This window comes from Stegostoma tigrinum, chromosome 22, assembly GCF_030684315.1.
Source record: "Stegostoma tigrinum isolate sSteTig4 chromosome 22, sSteTig4.hap1, whole genome shotgun sequence".
In the NCBI taxonomy this organism is placed as follows: domain Eukaryota; kingdom Metazoa; phylum Chordata; class Chondrichthyes; order Orectolobiformes; family Stegostomatidae; genus Stegostoma; species Stegostoma tigrinum.
Genome location: NC_081375.1, coordinates 52,870,108 through 52,892,071, shown reverse-complemented (window position 1 = coordinate 52,892,071; position 21,964 = coordinate 52,870,108). Strand labels below are relative to the sequence as shown.

Below are 21,964 nucleotides of genomic sequence, written 5' to 3'. Positions count from 1 at the left end.
AAACGGACCAACATTATTCCATTCAGACTACACAAGCAAGTTTTTCCCTGAAAATTTGAAAGAGAGCGATTAGGCAAAGAGATATTCTGAAGCTGACCAATGGGAAATTGATAGTATACAGTGGAACAGAGATTTGACAACGTTCTGACAGTGGTAGCCGTGGACCATCAAATTATAGCATCCATCATCTGATTGTTATAGTCAAAGCCTTTCATTGTCTAAAATAATTTTAAAAAGGGCAAATACTGGATGAAAATGCCATTGTGATCACCAGACACAGATTGAGCTAAGCTTTGTGAACCAGTGTGAAGTAAAGATAACTGGAGAAACAACATTTCATCTTTAGGATAAGCACTTTATAAATTTTTGGGCTCACCACCTACAAATTGTGAAACCATTCATTCCCTTTCTTTGAGCCTTACTTGTTACATTCCCTGTCATCATGTACTCTCACCCTCCCCTCACCCACGCGGGACTATCTGTTCCTTCAAGTCTGGCAGGTAGACACACCATCTGCCATTTTCACATTCCAGCACTTAAACTGAGCTATCAACATCCTTTCTCCCACAGCACTCCACCTCTTCCCCCGCAACTCCCACTGACTACTGCATAAATACTGCACCCTCCACACTTGTTGTCAGCCTGTTGTCCTACTTTGTACCTAAGATGGAGCTATGCACCAACATTGTACACTTTTCACTGTACTCTTGCACCCTGTACTTGAGTACGTGACAAGAAAATCTAAATCTAAATTTAAATCTGGACTTGAAACATTAGGTTTCTTCCTCTCCATGGTTACTGCCTAATCCACTGTGATCGCCAGCATTTGTTGTTTTCAGCACCGATTCCAGTATCTATAGTAATTTGTTCCTGAAGTAAAGAAGATCGGCTGCACTGAAATTGCACTTTACCTAAAGCTGAGTCAATGTTAAGAAATTCCCGTCTCCTGTTTAGTTCACACTTGTACACTGTATTGCACACATGAGACATGAAAGGCCAGCCTTTAACATTTCAGCTTAGAAAGACTATGGAACTAGACACAGAAGGATATACTTAAACATAGTAGTTTCAGTAGTTGCTTTGAGCTGCAGAGCAGATGGGAAGAGAAATTAATTTCTCCCACCCTTTCAAAAACAGTGCCCTAGTAAACCAGGAAATTGAGAAAACAGCCATTCACTGAGAACTCAAAGATATCTTAAAACTTCACCACTGCTGATCATTTCAGTCAACAATTAATTTTTTTTTCCTTTACTCATTCGCAGGATGAGGGTGTTGCTGACCAGGCAGCATTTATTGCCCATCCCTAATTCCCCAAAGGGCAGTTAAGAGTCAACCACATTGATGTGGGTCTGGAGTCACATATGGGCCAGATCAGGGAAGGATGACAGTTTCCTTCCCTAAAGGGCATTAGTAAACCAGATGGGTTTTTCCAACAATTGGCTCACTGTCATCATTAGATTTTTAATTCCAGATTTTAAAAAAAGATGAATTCAAATCCCACCATGGCAGGATTTGAACTCAGGTCCCCAGAATGTTATTGAGACCGCTGGATCGGCAGTCTAGCAATGATCCCACTAGGCCATTGCCTCCCATAGTTATACCAGGAGAGCTATGAAATAAAAAGCGTTGTTGTGGCTGCTGGGGCTATGGGCAAAAAGCAAAATCTCCCTTCTCACCAATTTCTGGCAACAGTCAGGAACGATCCAAATTGGGAGGTGCATGAGGAAAAAGAGTCAACAGCCCATTTGACATTACAGAAACAGATGCCCCCCCCAGCCTGAGGTCAGATCCATCACAAGAAATCATAGGTCCTAGTCTTTGCCTTACTCTGGGTGCCTTATTCATTCTCCTCACATCTTTAGGTGTCCACATTTAGAAACCACAGTCACAGTGGATTAAACTGTTTTATACAGATTCATCAAAACCACTTAGATTTTGTATTCTGTGCCAATAAAATGATAGCTGAGTCAATTGTGACCTTAACACTAGTTGTCTGCATCACCCCCCGTGACTCTTCGCATAACTCTTGACCCTTGACTCCGTTGGATTTCAAAAATCTGTTTAACTCAGCCTCATATGTATTCAATATCCCAGCCTCTGCTGCCTTCTGTGGGAAAGATTATTGAGTCTTGGGGTGAAGAATTTCTTCCTTGTTACACTCAAAGACCATAATCTGAAAGAGGAGTCATTATCCCTTTGCCTCACCAGTGGTGATTGTACTAGCTACTGGCTACTGGTTTAACAAGCAAACTTTATTGCTGCTAACATTTGATATATCCTTTGAACAGGACAAATTTCTCTGCATATCTTCCTGCCTGAAAGTGAACCAGAATGTATTCCAACAGCTAGATATAAGGAGCAGAGCAACATCTTGTACAGCTGAAAATTGGAGTACTGCATGCAATTCCGGTCTCCCTGCCATAGGAAAGATATTGTGAAGCTTGAAAGAGTGCAGAAAAGGTTTACAAGGATGTTGCCAGGGTTGGAGAGTTTTAGCGACAGGGAGAGGCTGAATAGGCTGGGGCTATTTTCCCTGGAGCGTCAGAGGCTGAGGGGTGACCTTAGAGAAGCTCATGAGGGGCACGGATAGAGTGAATAGCCAAAATATTTTTACCAGAATAGGGGAGTCCAAACCTAGACAGCATAGGTTTAGGGTGAGAGGGGAAAGAATTAAAAGGGATCTAAGGGGCAACTTTTTCACTCAGAGGGTGGTGTGTGTATGGAATGGGCTGCCAGAGGAAGTGGTGGAGGCTGGTACAATTACAACATTTAAAAGGTATCTGGGTGGGTACATGAATAGCAAGGGTTTACAGGGATAACAAAGTGTGGAGCTGGATGAACACAGCAGGCCAAGCAGCATCATAGGAGCAGGAAAGCTGACGTTTCGGGCCTAGACCCTTCATTAGAAAAGGGGGAGGGGTAGGGGGTTCTGAAATAAATAGGGTGAGCGGGGGAGGTGGATCGAAGACGGATAGAGGAGAAGATAGGTGGAGAGGAGGCAGACAAGTTAAAGAGGTGGGAATGGAGCCAGTAGAGGTGAGTGTAGGTGGGGAGGTAGGGAGGAGATCGGTCAGTCCAGGGAGGACAGGCAGGTCAAGGGGGCGGGATGAGGTTAGTAGGTAGGAAATGGGGGTGCAGCTTGAGGTGGTAGGACGGGATGGGTGTGAGGAAAGACAGGTTAGGGAGGCGGGGACGAGCTGGGCTGGTTTTAGGATGCAGTAGGGGGAAGGGAGATTTTGAAGCTTGAGAAATCCACATTGATACCATTGGGCTGCAGGGTTCCCAATCGGAATATGAGTTGCTGTTCCTGCAACCTTCGGGTGGCATCGCTGTGGCACTGCAGGAGGCCCAGGATGGACATGTCATCTGAGGAATGGGAGGGGAAGTTGAAATGGTTCGCGACTGGGAGGTGCAGCTGTTTATTGCGAACCAAGCGTAGGTGTTCTGCAACATGATCCCCAAGCCTCCGCTTGGTTTCCCCAATGTAGAGGAGGCCAAAATGGGTACGGCGATGCAGCATACCACATTGGCAGATATGCAGGTGATCATCTGCTTGATGTGGAAAGTCTTCTTGGGGCCTGCGGTGGGGATGAGGGAGGAGGTGTGGGGGCAGGTGTAGCACTTCCTGCGGTTGCAGGGGAAAGTACCAGGTGTGGTGGGGCTAGAGGAGAGTATGGAGCGGACAAGGGAGTCATGGAGAAAGTGGGCCCTCTGGAAAGCAGACAAGGGTGGGGTGGGAAAAGTGTCTTTGGTGGTGGGATCGGATTGCAAATGGCCGAAGTGTCGGAGGATGATGCATTGGGTCTGGAGGTTGGTGAGGTGGTATGTGAGGATGAGGGGGTTTCTTTTTTGGTTGTTATTGCGGGTACGGGGTGTGAGGGATGAGTTGCAGGAAATGTGGGAGACACCGTCAAGGGCGTTCTCGGCCACTGCTGGAGGGAGGTTGCGGTCCTTGAAAAACAAGGTCATCTGAGACGTACATGAGTGGAATGCCTCATCCTGGGAGCAGATGTGGCACAGGCAAAGGAATTCGGAATAGGGGATGGAATTTTTGCAGGAAGGTGGGTGGGAGGAGGTGTATTCTAGGTAACTGTGGGAGTCAGTGGGCTTGAAATGGACATCGGTTTCTAGGTGGTTGCCCAAGATGGAGACAGAGAGGTCCAGGAAGGTGAGGGAGGTCTTAGAGATAGCCCAGGTGAACTGGGGTGGAAGGTGTTAGTGAAGTGGATGAACTATTTGAGCTCCTCATGGTAGCACGAGGCGACGCCGATACAGTCATCAATGTAACGGAGGAAGAGGTGGGGTTTAGGGCCAGTGTAGCTACAGAAGAGGGATTGTTCCATGTAACCTGCAAAGAGGCAGGCATAACTTGGGCCCATGCGGGTGCCCTTGGTCATCCCCTTTGTCTATAGGAAGTGGGAGGAATTGAAAGAGAAGTTGTTGAGGGTGAGGACGAGTTCGGCTAAGCAGATGAGGTGTCAGTGGAGGGGGACTGGTCAGGCCTTCGGGACAAAAGAAGCGGAGGGCCCTTAGACCATGTGCATGGGGAATGCAGGTGTATAGGGACTGGACGTCCACGGTGAAAATGAGGCGTTGGGGATTGGGGAATTGGAAGTTCTGGAGGAGCTGGAGGGCATGGGTGGTGTCATGGATGTAGGTAGGGAATTCCTGGACCAAGGGGGAAAAAATGGAGTCCAAATAAGTGGAGATGAGTTCGGTGGGGCAGGAGCAGGCGGAGACAATGGCTCGACCAGGGCAGGCAGGTTTGTGGATTTTGGGAAGGAGATAGAAGCGGGCAGTGCGGGATTGGGGAACGATGAGGTTGCAGGCTGTGGGTGGGAGGTTACCTGTGGTGATGCGGTTGTGGATGGTTTGCGAGTCATGGCCCAACCCCTGAGCACCAATCCATCATCTCCTAAACCATCCATAACCTCATCACCTCAGGTGACCTCATATTGTACATCAGCTCATATTCCACTTGTATCAATGTGGACTTCACCAGCTTCAAAATCTCCCCTCCCCTACCACATCCCAAAACCAGCCCAGCTCCTCCCTGCCTCCCTAACCTGGTCTTCTTCTCACCCATCCCTTCCTCCCACCCCAAGCCGCACCTCCATCTCCTACCTACTAACCTCATCCCACCTCCTTGACCTGTCCATCTTCCCTGCACTGACCTATCCCCTCCCTACCTCCCCACCTATACTCTCCTCTCCACCTATCTTCTTTACTCTCCATCTTCGGTCTGCCTCCCCCTCTCTCCCTATTTATTCCAGTTCCCTCCCCCCATCCCCCTCTCCGATGAAGGGTCTAGGTCCGAAACGTCAGCTTTTGTGCTCCTGAGATGCTGCTTGGCCTGCTGTGTTCATCCAGCCCCACACTTTGTTATCTCGGATTCTCCAGCATCTGCAAGTTCCTCCTGTCTCTGAGAGGGTTTAGAGAGATATGTGCCAAATGCTGGCAAATGGGACTGGATTAATTTCGGATATTTGGTCGGTATGGACGGGGTTGGACCAAAGGACGCGGGGCTGAGTTCGGGGGCGGAGCGAAGGCCGGGTGGGCGGGCTGAGGAGGCGGGGCTGTGTTCGGGGGCGGGGCGAAGGCCCGGTGGGCGGGCTGAGGATGCGGGTGTAATGGAGGGGGCGTGGCGGAGACGGGGGCGTGGCGTGGCGAGCCGAGCCGAGCCGAGGGCGCGATGCATTGTGGGTCCTGCAGGCTCGGTGTCGCCGCTATGAACCCGGAGCTGCGCAAGGAGCGCGAGTTGGCGAGTTTCCACACAGAGGCCCTGACACACATCCTGGATGGAGGGGCAGAGAAAACTCGGCGTCGGAGGGAGATCGGTGAGAGACTGGCTGCGGAAAGGAGCAGGGTGTGGCGCAGGGCCCGGGCGCTGAGGGCGGTTGCGCTGCGTTGTCGGGGCTCTGAGGCCGACTGGCCGCCGCGGGCCATCGGTAGCTAGGGATTGGTGGATATTATCACAGACAGTCAGTCCTGTGGGGTAATGGTCACTATTTGTACAATGATGTCGAGCTGTCTGTGTACCTGTTGTCCTACGCAGAGACCAAATATCCAAACAACTGTGCATGCTGGAAATCAGAAATTAGAACTGCTGGAAAAACGCCAGTAACTTCTGTTTTTATTTCACAAAAACTCAACTATAACACCTCTCCACACTTGTCACTGCTTTTGACAAACTCACTACTTATACAAAAGCATAAAATTACTGGAGAAACTCAGCAGGTCTATCAGCATCAGTGAAGAGGAAGCAGAGTTAACGTTTTGAGTCCAATGAACTCTATTTCAGAGCAGATAGCAGCTAGGTAAGGGTGTTTACTGCTGGTGTTGGGGAAAGGAGTGAGTGGATAGGTGGAGAGGGAGCCTGGAAAGAGAGGGGAAAGATCCTCAAACAGAAGAATTGTAGATAGTAAACCAGAAAAGGGACAAGGTTAGTTAGATGATAGTTTGGGGCGGCACGCCTCAGGCGACTGTCTGTGTGGAGTTTGCACATTCTCTCTGTGTCTGCGTGGGTTTCCACTGGCTTCCTCCCACAGTCCAAAAGATGTGCAGGCTAGGTGGATCGGCCATGCTAAATTGCCTGTAGCGTTCAGGGGTGTGTGGGTTATAGGGGGCCAAGCAGCATCTCAGGAGCACAAAAGCTGACGTTTCGGGCCTAGACCCTTCATCAGAGAGGGGGATGGGGTGAGGGCTCTGGAATAAATAGGGAGAGAGGGGGAGGCGGACCGAAGATGGAGAGTAAAGAAGATAGGTGGGGAGGTAGGGAGGGGATAGGTCAGTGCAGGGAAGATGGACAGGTCAAAGAGGTGGGATGAGGTTAGTAGGTAGACGGGGGTGCGGCTTGGGGTGGGAGGAAGGGATGGGTGAGAGGAAGAACAGGTTAGGGAGGCAGAGACAGGTTGGACTGGCTTTGGGATGCAGTGGGTGGCGGAGGGGGAAGAGCTGGGCTGGTTGTGTGGTGCAGTGGGGGGAAGGGATGAACTGGGCTGGTTTAGGGATGCAGTTGGGGAAGGGGAGATTTTGAAACTGGTGAAGTCCACATTGATACCATTAGGCTGCAGGGTTCCCAGGCGGAATATGAGTTGCTGTTCCTGCAACCTTCGGGTGGCATCATTGTGGCACTGCAGGAGGCCCATGATGGACATGTCATCTAAAGAATGGGAGGGGGAGTGGAAATGGTTTGCGACTGGGAGGTGCAGTTGTTTGTTGCAAACTGAGCGGAGGTGTTCTGCAAAGCGGTCTCCAAGCCTCCGCTTCATTTCCCCAATGTAGAGGAAGCCACACCGGGTACAGTGGATGCAGTATACTACATTGGCAGATGTGCAGGTGAACCTCTGCTTAATGTGGAATGTCATCTTGGGGCCTGGGATAGGGGTGAGGGAGGTGGTGTGGGGCCAAGTTGCAGAACACCTCCGCTCAGTTCGCAATAAACAACTGCACCTCCCAGTCGCAAGCCATTTCCACTCCCCCTCCCATTCTTTAGATGACATGTCCATCATGGGCCTCCTGCAGTGCCACAATGATGCCACCCGAAGGTTGCAGGAACAGCAACTCATATTCCGCCTGGGAACCCTGCAGCCTAATGGTATCAATGTGGACTTCACCAGTTTCAAAATCTCCCCTTCCCCAACTGCATCCCTAAACCAGCCCAGTTCGTCCCCTCCCCCCACTGCACCACACAACCAGCCCAGCTCTCCCCACCCCCCCCACTGCATCCCAAAACCAGTCCAACCTGTCTCTGCCTCCCTAACCTGTTCTTCCTCTCACCCATCCCTTCCTCCCACCCCAAGCTGCACCCCCATCTACCTACTAACCTCATCCCACCTCCTTGACCTGTCTGTCTTCCCTGCACTGACCTATCCCCTCCCTACCTCCCCACCTATCTTCTTTACTCTCCATCTTCGGTCCGCCTCCCCCTCTCTCCCTATTTATTCCAGAGCCCTCACCCCATCCCCCTCTCTGATGAAGGGTCTAGGCCCGAAACGTCAGCTTTTGTGCCCTTGAGATGCTGCTTGGCCTGCTGTGTTCATCCAGCCTCACATTTTATTACCTTGGAATTCTCCAGCATCTGCAGTTCTCATTATCTCTGGGTTATAGGGGGTTGGGTCTGGGTGGGATGCTTTAAGGGGCGGTCTGGACTGGTTGAGCCTAAGGGCCTGTTTCCACACTGTAGGTAACCTAATCTAATCTAATAATGGGTTGTCTGTGCTGAAGGGAACTGGGATGGATGGGTTTTAATAGATATGGAGAGAAGTGTCCATGCTCTAAACTCATTAAACTCAGCCTTGAGCACTGAAGGCTGTAATGTCCTTAGGTGTAAGATGAAATACTGTTCTTCCACCTTGCATTAAGTCATGTTGAAGCTCTGCAACAGGCCTGAGACTGAAATGTTGACCAGGGAATACAGTGGTGTGTTGAAGTGGTAGGCAGTTGGAAGCTTTGGCTTGTTTTTATAGAAAGAATGTAGGGGTTCTGCAGAATGGTTACGGAGTCTGTATTTCATCTCCCCAGTGTAAAGGAGTGGCATATACAGTAGACTGTATTGGGTGAAGTGCAGGTAAAGTCCTCCTTCGTTTGGAAGGTGTGTCTGGCACCTTCAGTAGTGAGGACCGAGAAAGTTATCTTCTGATATTGCATAGGAAGGTGTCATGGGGTTCTTGGGAGCAGACAAGGGTGCCCCAAAAGAAGTGGTGAGTGGGAAATTCACGGTTGAGGAAAATGGTCATTTCTGAGGCCCCCTTTCAGAAGACAATATCATCAGAACTGATGAGATGAAAAAAATGGAGAGAATGGGATGAAGTCCCTGTAAGAAGCAGGGTGAGATGTCTACTCCAGGTAACTGGGAGTGTAGTGGATATCAGTGGCCAGCCTATTCCCATAAATGGAAATAGGGGTTGAAGAGCCAGAGATTGACTAGGTGAAAGGGAGAGCAAGGTGCAAATTAGAAGCGAAAGGGAGGAGAGCAGCACCAATGATGTCGTCAATCCCACTGTCTCCCACAGTTACCTGGACTGTACACGCTCACAATATGCTCCCCATATTGAAAAAGCTCCAGAACCAGCCTTTGATACTCCTGTTTTTTTTCTCTTGGCACGTTGTCCACATTTTGACCAAGTGCCAGTACTTTACCTCCCACACCATACTTCATTATCAAGGGAGATTCCTGCACATTTGTATGGAAAGTTTCAAATCATGCTCATATATACAGGATACTTCGAGAAGGGTGGTTGGTGATAGTTGAAGGTGGGAGTCCAAGATCTTTATCGAAGGGACATGAGACTAGATAATATGAAACCTTGTGTCATCTGGCCCACAGTTAACCAGACTTCTTTAGTAACTAGCTTTTCTGGCAGCTTGTGCTTTTTATTTGAAGAAAAGGTTAATTTCTTTGTTCAGGTGATGAGTTTTTAAGGAAAACATCTCACTATGCAAATATTGATGGAACCTGCAGTTCTTTTGGCTTTACATTGAAATTATTGGGTCAGTTTTTGTTATGACTGAGCAAAGCTGTTGCTTGCCCCAAGCAAAGAGACTGACCATTCATTTTAAAGCTGACTTGGAGGTTGTCATGTGAATTGTGTTTTTGAACCACAACTAAAAGCTACAAATTGCTGGAGAAACTCTAGCCTGGTGGCATCTGTGAAAACAGAGTTAAAGCTTCAGATCCAGTGATACTTCTCTAAAACTGTCCAGTTATGGATGTTTTAGTGGTGCCATGTTAATGGCCCAGTTGCTTCCCTTCAAAGCCCAGCAGCATGATTTGGAGTGATATACTTTCTTATTACTCAACAACTTTGATTAATCAGCACCCTCTATTCCCCAAGCATTCCAGATAACGGAGTTTAGTTTGGTTGCTTAAACTATATGGATGCACTTATTGTACAAAATCTTACTTAAAACATGCAGTCCAAAACTAGCTCATGGTGTCTGTATTACAGAAAGGATATAAAGGCCCTGGTGAAAGCACTGGAATTGAGATGTTATGATTGTCAGAGAAGTCTGAATAAAAGATTGTTTTCTCTAATAACGTGAGGCCTGACAGCTGGACTAATAGAAGTATAGTTCTAATTTTGTCATGTCCCCTTGTAGATTTCCCCCTTCAGAAGAACTAGTTTCTCTGTGTCTGCCCTGGCGACTCCTTTTTGTTAACTAACTCTGAGATCACCTTTCAATCTCCTGAACTCAAGATAATGCAACTTCTGTATTTTACTGAAAACCAGTCAAATTCCTCAAATCTGCTATACAGTGTATGTAGGTTAAGTGAGGAGTTTCTTGTCAAAAGCTTCTTGATGTATCTGATTGTTTTCCAGATATTTGCTTGAATGCCTCACTTAGTCTGATTATGCCATTGTATTTGAGCTCTACAGTCTTTTAAAAAATATCTGGGTATAAGTCACATTCAGTACATGACTGACTCTGCCTCAAAGTTAAAGAGCACAGTGAAATCATAGACAAAGCACGTTAATGTAGGTTAAAGGTAGTAGGTTAGAAACAATATACCTCTGTTTGTGATGGTAAAATTATACTGCAGGCTTCTGAATAAAGAGAAGACAATCTCCGCAATATCTCAGATAGAGGGCTTAAGTTTTTAAAGTGAAGAGTAAGTTGATTAGAAGAGATGAGAATTTTTTTTCCACCCAGAGCCTGATAGAAATATGGAATGTGCTGCCTGAGAGGGTGGTGGAGGCAGGTGCTGTTGTAACATTTAAAAAGCATCTAGATAAGTACTTAAAATGCCAGGGCACAGTGGCTATGGACCCAGAGGTAACAAGAACTGCAGATGCTGGAGTCGTTGTCAGCAACATCTGGAGGAACACAGCAGGCCATGCAATATCAGAGGGCAGGAAAGTTGACGTTTTGGATTAGGACTCTTCGTCAGTTCTGAAGAAGATCTGATGAAGGGTCCTGACCTGAAACGTTGACTTTATTCCTTTGCTGCCTGACCAACTGTGTTCCTCCAGCTCCACTCTGTAGGCTCTGGACCTAGTGCAGGTAAATGGATTAGTGTAGTTGGTGTTGGTTAGTCAGCATAAACATGATGGGCCAAAGAACCTATTTCTTTGTTATATGACTGTGACATGTTCGTTGAGATGCTGGTGTGTCTTGCACGTCTTCCAATTTGCCTGACCAGACCTTTTATATGTTTTAACTTCCATTAACATTCTTCTGTCTTATGCCATTGCTGACCTTCCAGGTTCTTGTAACTACTCACTTCACACTGCACTGTCCCGAATATTGATCATATGTTTTATTCCCGATAACCAGGCAGCAAAGGATGGAGCATGTGAGAGTTTGTTAACAATGAGACACAAACTACAAACAAGCACCTCCAAACGTAACAATATTTGTGCCTCTTTTGGGGAACCCATAACGACTACCCCACAATAACAATGAAAAACTTTTTTAAAAAAAGAAACTTAGTAACTCCAAATTAAAATGGTATATCTGTGGTGGGTGATGCACTCTAGCCCTCCCAGTGTCCACTGTTGAGAGAAGTCCCAAGGTTACCATTGGACACCGTATACTCCCTTCTCCATTGACACCTAGGTACATACACAACCGCAGAAGAGCGACGGGGAGTCAGGTTGAAGGACCGACTGGCTGCCTAGCCACCTCCAGGCCCAAAGGTGGGGCCAAGAAGAGCTTGCTTGATACATCTGGCCTCCTTTTGGTGCTGGTTGACTGAAGATTGGAAGCATGGGAGTGAAATTTTGCAGCAGTCCCTCTGATGCTGGAGGAGGAGCGTCAACCTCTCCCCAGCTCTAGCATGTAGTTTGATTAGGAGTCCCAGCGATTGCTTAACTGTTCATTGGCAGGGTTTTTTGCATGCAACACTCACTTTGCAGCTCCCTGATGGATAAAAGGAGGAATGCCTGCAATGCCAATGAAGGCAAGAGAGCAGAGACTGTATAAGAAAAGCTGATAGTGAGTCCCTTTGCATAATGTAGAATGGCTTGGGTGTGGAGCCAAGGTTTTACCCAGGCAGAAATAGGAATTTCCAGGGTCAACTTGGAAGCACACATTTACTACATTACTCCCATCAACATAGTCCTCTAGTCCTCTCTTGCATTTACCTTCTCCATATGTATTTCTGTGCTGGTCACTGCCATTATGCCACCTGGTAGCAGGTTCCACATTCTATCCATTTTCTGGGTAAAGAGATTTCTTGTGCACTCTTTACTTGATTTATTTGTGGTCTTTGTTATGGACATGCCCGCAAGTGGAAATCTTTGTGTTCACCCAACAAAACTTTGTGGAATTTTATAGATCTCCACTAGTTCATTCCTAAATCGGTTTAATAGAGTGGTGACAACCCAGTCTGATGGTTAGAACCTCTCAATTCCTACTGGTCATTTTGCAGTAATATTCTTTTATAGCTAAGTTCTTCCTTGTGTTGCAGAGATCAGACCAGTGCATGGTCCTGTTCGGTGTTGCTAATTGCGTGTTTCTGGACTTGGAGTTTACACATGTTTTTGGGAGAGTGAGTTATAGCATATGAAGCTGGCTGCTGAGATGAGATGGCATGGCTAAGGCAGATGCACTTGTGCATAATCTGGTTTACCTTAACCCAATTGAACAATATTCAGTCAGGAGCCCTGGCACCAAGGAGTTTACTTTGTCAGATGCATGCTGGTGCCAAGGCATAAGAGCATATGAATTAAGAGAAGTAGGCCATTTGGCCCCTCTGGTGTTCTCTGTCATTGAGTAAGATCATGGCAGATCTGTTGTGTTTCCGATTACAATCTACACCTGATGACCTTTGACTGGTACCCATCTTAAAAATATTCGGTGACATGGTCCCCACTGCTTTCTGTGGCAGACAGTTTCAAAGTATCAGCCTTTTGGGACATAGGGAGTTTCCTCTCTCTCAAACTGAAAGTGAAGTTCCCAGTGTTAGGGTCCTGGGGAGTGTTGTCAAACAGAGACTTGGTGGTTCAGATACATGGTTCTTTGAACGTGCATCACAGGTAGACAGGTGAGTAAAGAAGGTGTTTGGCCTGAACAATTAAGGAAAGAGCACTAATGAGGATAGAAGTTGGGATGTTAAGTTTGGTTGTACACGGTGTTGGTGAGGCCACCTTTGGAGTATTGTGAACAATTCTGGTCACCCTGATTAGAAAGACATTCTTAAATTAGAGAAGGTGTAGAAAAGATTCATTAGGATGTTACCAGGACTGGAAGGTCTGATAAATAAGGCAAGGTTGGATAGCCTGGGACTTGTTTCACTGGAGTGTTGGAAGTTGAAGGCTGACCTTAAAAGTTTATAAAATCATGAAGAGCAGTGATAAGGTAAGTAGCAAAGGTCTTTTCTTAGGTTAGGAGAGGGCATAATTTTAAAGTGAGAGGAGAAAGATTTAAAAAGGTCCTGAGGGTCAACTTTTTCACACAGGTGGGTTGATATGTGGAATGAACTGTTCCATACTGTATAACGCTGTCTGTATGGCTGTCCCTTTATCCCAAGAACCCAATACCTTGTCTTGTATACTTTGTCCCATATTGTAGTTACTATTAGGCCTGTACCCCATCTGCACCAGCGACATCTATGCTGCACTATTCCTCATCACCATCCATAGCTGTTCTCTATCGTGATCTCCTGAACCAAGATCATCTCTAACGCTATCCTTGATTAGCAATGCTGTCCTTCCACCTTTACCTATTTCACTATTCTTCTTGAATGCCATACACTTCACATTATTCAAGACTGAATTTCAACATCCTGCACCCATGTCATCTCTGGAACCTAATGACTTGGTTTTGACTGGGGATTCCGAGATTGGAGACGAAGCTCCAAAGACGATGAGAATGGACATCAGTGTGAGGGTGATGGCGACAGTGGAGTGGCGGATGGGAAGGGTAAGCATGACAATAGAGCTGAGCGTTGTACATTTAAGTTCAGCGATGATAATGGTTTAATGACTGAAGTTATAATTGCAGTTACTGCCTGAGTCTTAACGGCAGACCAGACAGTGGGTTAGTGATGCCCCAGCCAGCGAACAGGCAGAAGGTGAGTGGAAACTTTTTTCCCCCCTGATGGAGGGATCAGTGCCGAGGGGCATAAGTTTAAGGAAGAGCAGAATGTTTGGGGGAAATGTGTGGAAAAATGTTTTCACCCAGAGGGTGGTGGGAATCTGGAACTCCATGCCTGTCAAGGCTGTCGAGGCAGAAACCCTCATAACGTCTGTACTCCAGAAATATATAGGTGTACACTTGCGATGCCAAGGCTCAAGTGCTGGTAAATTGGGGTTGGAATAGTTAGTTTTTGACTGGCAGTGCAATGGGCTGAAGGTCCTTTCTCTGTACTATAGACCTTTAGGATTCAATGACTCTGAGACACTCCATAACTGTGCACTGAGTAAGCAGGTGGTGAAGAGTTATACCTGAAGAAGTATTGATGTCACTAACAGGAGCTGCTGGTCATAATCTTACACTGCCCTGCTCTTGCTGGAGTATTGTGTTTAAATATTCAATGGGCATGTTGCTGAACGTGTAGGATTACCTTGCAACTGAAAATATATTTCTGTTGCATGTCACCTGAATATTCAGTATATTGGGCAGCCATGTCAAAAAGAAAATCTCTCTCATCCCTTTTAACAGAGATGTGATGAACTTTATAATTGAAAATGTGGAAGGAATTTGCAGAATTTTGACAGTATTGAGTGTATCTTTACTAATCATTTCATAAAGTCATTCTTAAACCACTTAAGAACTACAGCTTACATCAATATTCTAACATGAAAATAATTTCTATGCTTTAAAATTCAGTTGCAAAGGAAATGAGCTTCAGTTTGCTTTTCTTAAAAAAAAAAAAATCTGCATTGCTATTAATGATTTGAGTATCTGTGCTTTTTGATCCTTTTGCACTACCGCTCTGGTTGGACTCTAAAGACCACATTTAAGTTGGGCATTCAGGATTCAAGTCAACCTTCTCATATATATTATTACACTCCTCTGGAGCAGGTGGACCTTGAACATAAGCATCTGGCTCAGATACCAATTGTGGTCAGTGTGTAGACTGAGTACGGTTTGGGGTTTGCTGAAGAATATAAAATGACCGAAATTGTTCGGTGTGGTGTTTGGAAGTCCCTACAGTGAACCATCACAACCTGTGCTTGGCAGAAGATGTAATGGGAGAGGGATGATTGACTGTTCTGCCCTAGGCTGATTTCACAAAGCTCTTTTCTTTTTACGTTTTAGAAGCCCTCATGCTCAATGATCCTGAGCTGCAGCACGAAGACCTGAACTTCTTGTCTCGCAGCGAGCGATATGATGTGGCAGTAAAAAAGAGTGCCCTGATGGTGAGGAAGATCAGGGAGCATGCCATCTCGAATCCAGAGGAAATCATGTGGTTTAAGAGGTGTGTGCCGTGGAAAGCTTGTTAGTTCATATGGGAAGATGGTGGGGTAATAGTAATGTCACTGGACTAGAAACCCAGCAGTTCAAATCCCACCACAGCGACAGTTGATTTCACTAATAAATTTGGAATTGAAAGTGAATGTAGGTAATGGAGATCATTTAAACCTTCTTTTAATCCATTCACAATGTGAGACATCACTGGCTAGGCCAGCATTTATTGCCCATCCACAATTACCCAGAGAGCAATTAGCAGTCAGCCACATTCCTGAGAGTCTGGAGTCACATGTAGGCCAGACCAGGTAAAGACAGCCGTTTCCTTTCCTAAAGGACATTAGTGAACCAGATGGGGCTTTTCCCCTGACAATCCTTTCATGTTCATAAATAGACTCGAAATTCCAGACTTTTATTGAATTCAAATTCTACCATCTGTTGTGATAGAATTCAAATCAAGGTCCCCATTTCCTGGGTCTCTGGATTAACAGTCAAGCAATAATACCACTAGGCTGTCACTTCCTTTATTACTGATTACTGTAAAAGCCCGACTGGTTCATTGCCCTTTAGGGAGGGAAATCTGCAGCCCATGCCTGGTCAGATCTATGTGTAACTCCAGACCCACAGCAATGTGATAAACTCTTAGCTGCCTTCTGAAATGGCCAAGGAGGCCACTCTGATCAAGGTGTATACAGATGGGTGACAGTTGCTGGCCCTGTCAATGATACCCACGTCCTATGAATGAGTAAAAAGAGAAAACAAATTATAAATGTGACTTGTTTCCTTTCCTGAATTTGGTAATACAATGGAAAACAAATTTATTTTGGGAATTTGAGAGAATTCTTGGCTTGTATTTTCTTAAATGTAGGCAATCATTTGAGGTGTTTAAAAATGGCTGTCACTAAGAATGAGAGGATATCTTCTTGGAATGGGACCTTGACTAAGAGCAGAATAGCAAAGCTCTTTGCTTTGTACAGTGTGTGTACTGGGAATTTGGAACTCTTACCACCTGTAGGTGGTGAGCAATTGGAGACTTTAAACCTGGGTTCAACAGATTTTGATTGGTAAAGGTATTAGTGGTGCCAAAAATGGGTACGTGGCATTGAGGTGCCAATCAGTCATTCACAATAGAAGCAGGAGAAGGTTGTACAACTCCTTTAGCGCTCTCCATAATTTAGGGTGATGGTGATTGCTGTTTAGCCTTAACTGCGCTGCCCTATTCCCACATCCCTATATTCCCCGAATCAAAAAATGCATTAGTCCCAAGCTTGTACATATCAAAAACATTGGGGGTTGAAAATTCCAAAGTTTCACCAATCTAAGGAGGGTCCTCCTCTCTTCTAAATGGTTTACTCTTTATTTACTAGTCTAATTGGAAAATGGCTAAAGATGCTGAATGGCTAATTCCTGTCCATATAGTCTCCAGGATCTGCCTGCATGTTATAATGAATGATCCTTCACTACCTGGAATCTTAAGCCAGCTTCTCTTTACCAAGGGCCCAGCACTGTTATCTTGGATGTACAGTAATTTGTTAATGGTGACAAAACATGGTGACAAAACAAGCAACCTTAATAGCTAAATTGACATTGCAATGTGCGGTATGATAGAAAATTATTCTCCTATAGTTTTTATTAAAACTGAGGGTGCTGGAGAAACTCTGTAGGTCTGTGAGTATGTGGAGAGAGATTTGTGTTTTGAATTCAGTAATTCTTCAGAACTGTTATTTGAACAGTTCCAAGTCAGGTAACTATTGATTTAGTTAATGATTAGTCAAATTCTCAGTAACCCTAAGTTCCGTAACATGTCAACATTTGCTCCTTTGTACTGAGTCATGGAGATTGGCTGCAGTCCATGTGTATTATGTAAAACTTCTGTTCAGTAAGAGAAATGGAGATGTTTGAGGACTAAGCCATATAGTTCGTAAGGAGAGCAGGCTCCTTTGTGGGAGAGTGGTTAATTTGGCTCTTTACTAACTCTCAACTGGAAAGATGGTAAGTCTTTCAGTACTGTCTCTCACTTGTCTTAGCAACTTGAGCCAGGCATTTGGGGTGGTTATTGACTGTTAATGGCACTGTTTGATTTGTGGTATGATAGAATCTGTACAGTGCAGATAGAGACCATTCAGCCTATCGAGTCTGCACTAACCCTCCGAAGACCATTCCACCCAGATGCCACCTCCCCATCCTAACCCTGTAAGCCTGCATTTCTCATAGCTAATCCACCTAGGCTGCACATCCCTAGACAGTTTGGACAATTTCACACGGTGAGTCCACCTAGCCTGCACAACTTCAGACTGTGGGAGGACACCAGAGTTCACGATTGAAACTGGAGCAAACACTTGAGAATGTGCAGACTCTACACAGTCAGCTACCCAACGCTGGAATTGAACCCGAGTCCCTGACGTTGTACGGCAGCAGTGCTAACCGTTGAGCCACTGTGCTGCCCATGGCTCCCAGTAAATCAATTTGATTAAAATAGCCCTTGTTATTTGGAGTTAAAGTGAGTATTGTGAAGTATTGTATAAAATCTAGAGTCAACCCATTCATTAAGCTCACTTCCAGCTAAGACTACCATCTACAATTGTTCAAGTAAGCGAACTGTTATATCACTCATGGATCCTTTGCATCGAGAGCTCACACTTTCTTACATGATCACCTTGATTACAAAGGTCAAGCCTTGCTGTTAAGTATTACTATATCTTTTAATTATAATTCTGGCTTTGCTAATATTATCCCAATCAAAGTTTGATTGAAAAGTGTCATAAATATTTGTTCTACTTTCAGCTGGTTAATTGACCATGTGAGAAAATAAACAATGCAAGATCTCAGTTAAGTGATTTGAAAGCAATGATTCGGTGTTTTCATATACTTGTTTAGAAGATCCATTACACATGTGCCCACGGGTATTCTTTGACTTAACCAGTACCCCATTTAAACCTTATGGTCACATCTCTTAATGACTTGCCTCAACCTACCTCTGCAAATTCCTTGAACCCTAAACTTTCTAAGATCTGTGTTTCTTCAATCCTGGCCTCTGTACATTTTTTAGTTTCCTCAACATTCTCTGCTCTTCCACTCAAACAGGGACAGTGTGTATTCTGGAATCTGGCTCCATTTCCTCTCCAGGTTGACGAAAGGCTTGCCTGCCAGTTAATCTCCCAAAAGTGACATCACATGTGAATTAAATGGCAAACTTCATAAGGCCGATTCTGTTTCCTATTTCGAGTTTTTGCATTAAAAATGGTAATTTCAGTACCATACAGTTTAGTTTTATGCATATGGTTCGCAGTATATGGCCACATGACCACTGCAGCCATTTTAGATTAATGTTTCTTCCATTTGATCTATTAAAGGTCCTTGGTAAATTAATGTTTGTTAGTCTTTATGTACTAGTGTTGAAATATAGTTTTCCCACAGCAGCATTCAGTTAATATTCTTGATCACAGTGAAAATATCCAAGTCTGAATCTCACCAATTTACCTTTAATCTTAAAGACTGCGGAACTGACAATTGGAAATGCAAAGTGTTATTAGAACAGATTCAGGCCCAGACTTTGACTTTTAATGACAGATGAGACGGTTTTCATGTAGGCGGCATGGTGAACAGTTTTGTTGTTACACTGATTATGATGTTGTCAATTTGTTTCTGTCACCTTTTGTCTTAGCATAACTATCTTGAAATCTTCACTGCCATTTTCACCTCTAACACCTTAGAAAGCCTATGGTAACCAGAATGTCTGAAACTACTGTAAGTAAGTAGAGCCTCTGGCAACCGGCCCATTATAGCAAGTAAATCATTTGCACCATTTTTAAAAGGCACCTGACAAAATAAAACTTACACGAAAACCCTCAATCAGACAGGTTTTTATTGTAATGCAGTTGGCCCCCAAGGCTGTTGAGTATAAAATGCCCTTTTTGTCTTTCTCTGAACTAAACAATTACACGGAGAATCTCTTCAAATGAACTAAATCCATCTTGAAACTTTCTTAATGTTTTTGGCTACAAGATCAAGAGAACATTCATTTGACATTTGTTTAAGCTAGATGGATCAATCCCTGAGGAAGTAACATCTTTTTTATCTACACATCTGCTCTTACAATTGCAAAATTCTCAATGGCAAAGCCAAATTTTATCAATTTTGAAGGTTTTTTTTTAATAGGGTCAGTATTGCCGGCCTTATGGTTTCAATGATGGCAGACGTTAAGTCAAAGAATTCTTCCTTCGATTCAGCCTATAATTTTAAGGCCCTCCAATGAGCCCCATCTTGGAAATTCACCCAAAGATTAGTTATTTAGGCATTGATATTGGCTGCTTAAGTTCAATTCCGTGTGAGCACATAACCTCTGAAGCTGTTGCGAGTAATTGTAAAGCGGCAAAAAAATACAAGTCTGTTGCTATCAGTTTGTATTTTCTAGGAACCCCTATACTACAAAGCTCCCTCGCCCCCCCCCCCCCCCCCCCCCAAATCTTTCTTTCTCGTAAGCACATGGAAAAAAATTGTTAAAACAAAGCAAACACCTCTCGCCATAAGTTCCACTACCAAACTGTGCAGGCTGTTCTCATCATTGATGCAGGCAGTCCCGGGGTTGTGAACAGGTTCTGATCCTGAGTTGTTTCACAAGTCAATTTATAATCTAGTCAGGGCGCAATGCAGGAAAATAGAAGATGTTCATTCATAGGTACAGGCAATGTTCAAATGTCAGAGTCTTTAAATTTACATCCCTCTCTGGGATCCTGTTCATACTTAGCAAAAGTAAGTTGACATTTGTATGATGAGGTCCCCTGGACTAAGATTTTGATTCCATTTTAGAGTTGACACAACTTGTTCATGTTTTTAACAAGATTGTTTTCTCATCAATATTTTTTGTCCTGTTTGATCCATTAACAAATGTTAAAGGGGCTTTATATTTATAAATAAAACATTCTCTCAAATGCTATAAAATGAAATGACATAATAAGTCACCTGACTGAAAGCTTGGTGAAAGTGATAAGTTTTTAAGTAGCTTAAGGGAAGGAAGTGAGGTGGAGGGATTTAGGGTGGAAATTCTAGAGTTTGTGATTAAAATTAGGGATGTACAAGAGACCAGAGTTTGAGGAGCTCTGATACCTTGGAGTGTTATGGGACTAGCAGGGATTCGAGAGGAAAGGGAGAACCCAGGGCGATTCTGAAAGTGAGATTCTTATTTTCATGACATATGAAGTCAGATCTCATCGCACTGTATCACAATATTACGTTTACGATCTTTTGTCACGATAAGGAAAGCGGGTACATAAGAACACCACCTGCAAGTTCTCCTCCAAGTCCCTCACTGCCCTGACTTGGAAATTCATCGCTATTCCTTCTCACCACGTGGACTGCAATGGTTTAAGAAGGCAGTTCACCATTACCTTTTTCCTAGGCAAGTGGGGATGGGCAATAAATGGTGGCCCAGTCAGTGCTATCCATATCTGATGAAAGAACAATTTAAAAAAAAACGTGAATGTCAGTGTATGCAAAACCCTGTAAATAATTGCCCTTTGATCTCCCGAACAACCATTTCCGGAAAGCTTTGTATTTGTGGGTAAATCTAAAACTAGAGGTAAATTGAAGATAGCGACTAACTTATAAATTCAGTGAGAAATTCAGGAGAAACTTCTTTAGTCAGAAGTGGTTAGGGTATGGAATCTCCTGTCCAATAGGAAGAGAATAGAAAAGAAGCATTTATGGAGAAACTTGATAGGCGAATAAGGGTGAAAGGACTAGCCGATTTGTTGCTGGGCTGAGATGAAATAGAGCTGGAGGAAAATGATATAGAGTATAAGCTACATCTCATCAGATGAGCAGACCTGGCTACTTTAGCTCTAAATAGTGAGAGGAGTACATGTGAAGGAGAGTGTTGATATGACTGGGTGGAAGGAGAGAAAGGAGATGATAAATTGTATGCAAAATGTATTTAGATGGTAAAGAAAAGACAAGTATATTTATCTAATTACTTTGAGCTCAGGATGTCTGAAGATGTCTACTGGTTGCAACCAGTAAGGTTTTGAAATGTTGTCACCACAATACTGTAGGAAAGCGGTTTGTGAGAGCTGCATGACTTGCTAGGTGGGCCTCGTCACTTAATGCAGTACTTCAGTGATGTGAATTAATGTGCCCCTTACATGGGCAGAGATTTGGGGTGAGAGGTAAGGTGTGGGTGTCGATTTTATTTTTATGGTTTGTTTCAGTGGAATGTTACCTTTCTTTGGCACTTTTTATTACAAGTACACTCCTCCAGATGACACTGCTCCTGAACTAACTGAACAATAACAGCGGGGATAGTTTCATTGCCTCTCTTGGTGGTTATGTAAGAGGGACAACATTTTTTTCCTGAATTTGACCTTCTGGCTCTGATGTGGTTGATGTCAGTGCCACACCGATCATCTACTTGTTGATCCTGGACTAGGATCAAAGGACGCTGCCCTGGGCTGTTGTGACCTAGTTCATGAGCATTCTCATGACGGAGCACGTAACCATATAACATTCATCGTTCATTAGCCTGCAGACAAAATGGGTCAACTTAGGCCACAGAGCTGCTTTGTGTGGTTGAGCCATTTTTAAGACTGAGGTATACGCTTCATGACATCCC

The 21,964-nt window shown here is 44.7% G+C and overlaps 1 protein-coding gene across 3 annotated transcripts in view; it reads left to right on the top strand.

Annotated features, from left to right (window-relative positions):
• Positions 1-5,673: 5,673 nt before the first annotated feature.
• The window catches only part of acox1 (acyl-CoA oxidase 1, palmitoyl), a 47,526-nt gene continuing 31,235 nt past the window's right edge, over positions 5,674-21,964 (top strand). For 2 of the 3 annotated variants that reach the window (XM_048555159.2, XM_048555160.2), the window contains exons 1-2: positions 5,674-5,837; positions 15,208-15,367. In XM_048555159.2, the coding sequence (XP_048411116.1) occupies positions 5,693-5,837; positions 15,208-15,367 (305 nt within the window). In that variant the 5' untranslated portion in view covers positions 5,674-5,692. Of the gene's footprint in view, positions 5,838-15,207; positions 15,368-21,964 lie in introns of those variants that run through there. The other variant, XM_048555161.2, reaches the window with a different exon arrangement.